The 2738-nt window shown below is 48.0% G+C and overlaps 1 protein-coding gene across 1 annotated transcript; it reads right to left on the bottom strand.

Annotated features, from left to right (window-relative positions):
• Positions 1-320: 320 nt before the first annotated feature.
• LOC124677539 lies at positions 321-2511 on the bottom strand. Its single transcript, XM_047213527.1, has 2 exons — positions 1419-2511; positions 321-691 (listed from the first exon to the last, which is right to left on the bottom strand). The coding sequence occupies exons 1-2, from the start codon at positions 2467-2469 to the stop codon at positions 477-479; spliced, it is 1266 nt and encodes a 421-aa protein (XP_047069483.1). The 5' UTR covers positions 2470-2511; the 3' UTR covers positions 321-476.
• Positions 2512-2738: the final 227 nt, after the last annotated feature.

Genomic DNA, 2738 nt, shown 5'->3' on the forward strand with positions numbered 1-2738 from the left:
AGCAGCCCGTGGACGTAGCTACAGCGATAAGGTCCATAGATTAACAGCTGCATGCCGTGAGAGTATTAAGCGTAATTTGCAGCTTGTGAAAGCAAACATGTGTACATGTTTTGAAGAAATAAAACTAGAAAAAGTTGACCAAAAAGGTGTAGCAAAACAAACAAAGGTGAACCTCGTAACATGAAGCCCTGGACTGGACATTATATGTGAGACAAGAATGAAACTTAATGATCCAATACAGGAACAAAGAGATGATGACAACTGAAGTAATGATCTCAACATGTTGTATGTTTCCGAGCATTGATCTGCAAAGGGTCATATTGATGTGAATATTCTCAGTTTAGCCTCAGCTGAAACCTGACCATGTCATTATACACTCGTTGCAGAACAATTTATATTCAGAGCAGCTGTTAGAATATGCATTTGTTAGCCACTACTTTTGCAGATAAGAGAGAAGGATCCTGAATCTATTACATTCAAGACAGGTGGAAGAACACTTTCACAATGAATGCAATAATTACGCAGCCAATGAAATAGAGAAAAAAGGGATGTTCCACCGGGCGATCCACAAGCCGTGCATGCTTCTTCTTCTGCCTCTTCTTCTTCTGTGGATTCCCTCCCGAGTCAACCAAATTGGGTCCCCTTTGCTGCCATTTGTCGGATTTATCCTTCTCAACTAAATTTCCCACGTCTGTTGAATAAATTTTTTGTTTAGAAAGGGTCAGTTACATATGAAGCATGTGAAAGAGATGCATATGATATTTCAAGGGAGAATTATTTTATTGGAGAGGGCCTGAACCAAATGCCTAGAGACCTCTGACAACCCATAGGATCCTAAATTCCTAACCCAAGTGACATAGCATGCCATACGGACATAAAACAAAAATAACAATACATAAAAAAAATATATAGACGGCACATGGGGTGATCATAAATAATGGATAAAAATTGTCTCTCGTTCCAGACACGTAAACACATTAATTACGACAAGGGCTAAGAGGCTTTTCTAAGTACATGCACCCGTAATTGTATGTTTATTCTCGGTGTACCAAAAAATCTGAATTACTTAATTAATATTCTAGCACTATGTCTATGTTGACATATAAAATTTCATCGTCATATATTGTGTTATTCAGGAGAAAAAACAGAAAATTCCATAAAACATACGCCAGCATATATTTGGTACCCATATTCATCTATACACTTATAGTAGCTAAACATTTCTAATGTAAACAATCGATGTCAATACCAAATCGTAAATTCTCCTAAGAAAGCCCACATAGCTAACACACAGCGAAGAGTTCAAAGTATACGGGTTCAAATAAAGGAGTGCCAACAAACAACATATAGCCTAAAGGATATTGATGGTAAATCACATGCCTACATGAGGAGAAATTAAAGCAGTAGAGTTGCCATACCTGATGATGAGATGTTGTTGATGTAGTAACTGGGGAAGGCGCATTCACGGTACATCGGAATGGCATTTGAATCCTTGGTAGATACCGCGGCAAGTGCCTGCAGAGCCGCATGTTTCATGTCAACGGCAGCTACCCATGCCGCGTCATCTCCCTCGTCCACCTTGGCCAGCATGTAAAGAAGATCATCGTTGCCGCTCACACCGAGGGTGGGGTTAAGGAAAAACAGATTCTTCAGTTCCAGTTCTTGTTTCTCGTCATCCAACAACAAGTTAGGGAATAACAGAGCAGAGTATCTTGGGTCAACCGAGATGTCAGCAACGTCAACTGTGGCATGCTTGCGCCAATCATCCCAAGAGACTTTCCGGTGCCATGTGGTGGCCTTCCAAGCTTTGCCGTTGGCCCTGCAGCCAGGATCTTCGAAGTCTATCTCGACAAAGCTGATGAGATCATCGCAGCAGACGACGTCGCAGAAGTACTCCGGGGCATAGTGGGGGTAGCCGTGCTTATCTGTAATGCAAACCTTTTCTGCAGGTAACGGGATGTATGTGATGACGGGGGGCTCGCCGTCGAATAGATTGGAAAGAAGAATAATCCCACGCATGAGATCAACCCAGCCCAGCGAGCTTGCTCCCACCGCGATCTGCTTGGAGCTGGCGTGTCTGTCGAATAGTAGCCGATCGGACTCCGACAAGTGCAGCGAGGCATCCCTGCTTCTCTTCCAAGCCTTGGTTTTGGACGAGAAGACGTATGCGCGGTACGCCCAGGCATTGCCACGGGAGTCCCATCGGTGATCGAGGAAGGCCACGGCGTAGTGCTCGTCGCCGAGGGGCATGAGACCGAACTGCTGGCTTTCAAACGCCTCGACCGCGGGCTTCGGGTCCGGAAGGAGGTGGAGCGACGGCTTGTTCTTCTTCTTGCCGGTGGTGGGGTTTCCGCAGGCGGAGTAGACCAAGTGGTGGTCGGACCCCTCGAGGGTGACGCGGAAGAGCACGAACGCTCCCTCGGCGGAGATGATGTAGGGCGGCGGCTTGGAGAAGTCGCCCTCTTCCATGCCCGGGCAGTGGACGGAGAAGTGGGAGACGTCCGGCGGGTCGGCGAGCCAGAAGGACACCGCGACGGCCTGGCCATCCCGCGTGCGGCACGCTGCGGTGGTCGCGTTCCGGTCGGCCGAGATACGCGCCGTCTTGTTGAGCAGGACCCGTTCGGGATAGCCGGCGCCCGCGGAGGTGGAGCTCGCGGGGTCGCCGGCGTCGGCGTTTGTTGGGTCCATCACGGTGGAGGGGCGCACGGAGACGGTGGAGAGCGCCGCCATGGATGTGA

This window comes from Lolium rigidum, chromosome 1, assembly GCF_022539505.1.
Source record: "Lolium rigidum isolate FL_2022 chromosome 1, APGP_CSIRO_Lrig_0.1, whole genome shotgun sequence".
Lineage (NCBI taxonomy): Eukaryota > Viridiplantae > Streptophyta > Magnoliopsida > Poales > Poaceae > Lolium > Lolium rigidum.

Excerpts from the sequence above, each read along its gene's own strand:
- LOC124677539 (XM_047213527.1), bottom strand. The coding sequence starts at position 2,469 with ATGGAAGAGGGCGACTTCTCCAAGCCGCCGCCCTACATCATCTCCGCC. Across the intron at positions 692-1,418 it reads CAACAACATCTCATCATCAG|ACGTGGGAAATTTAGTTGAG; the intron begins GTATGGCAACTC and ends TTTATTCAACAG.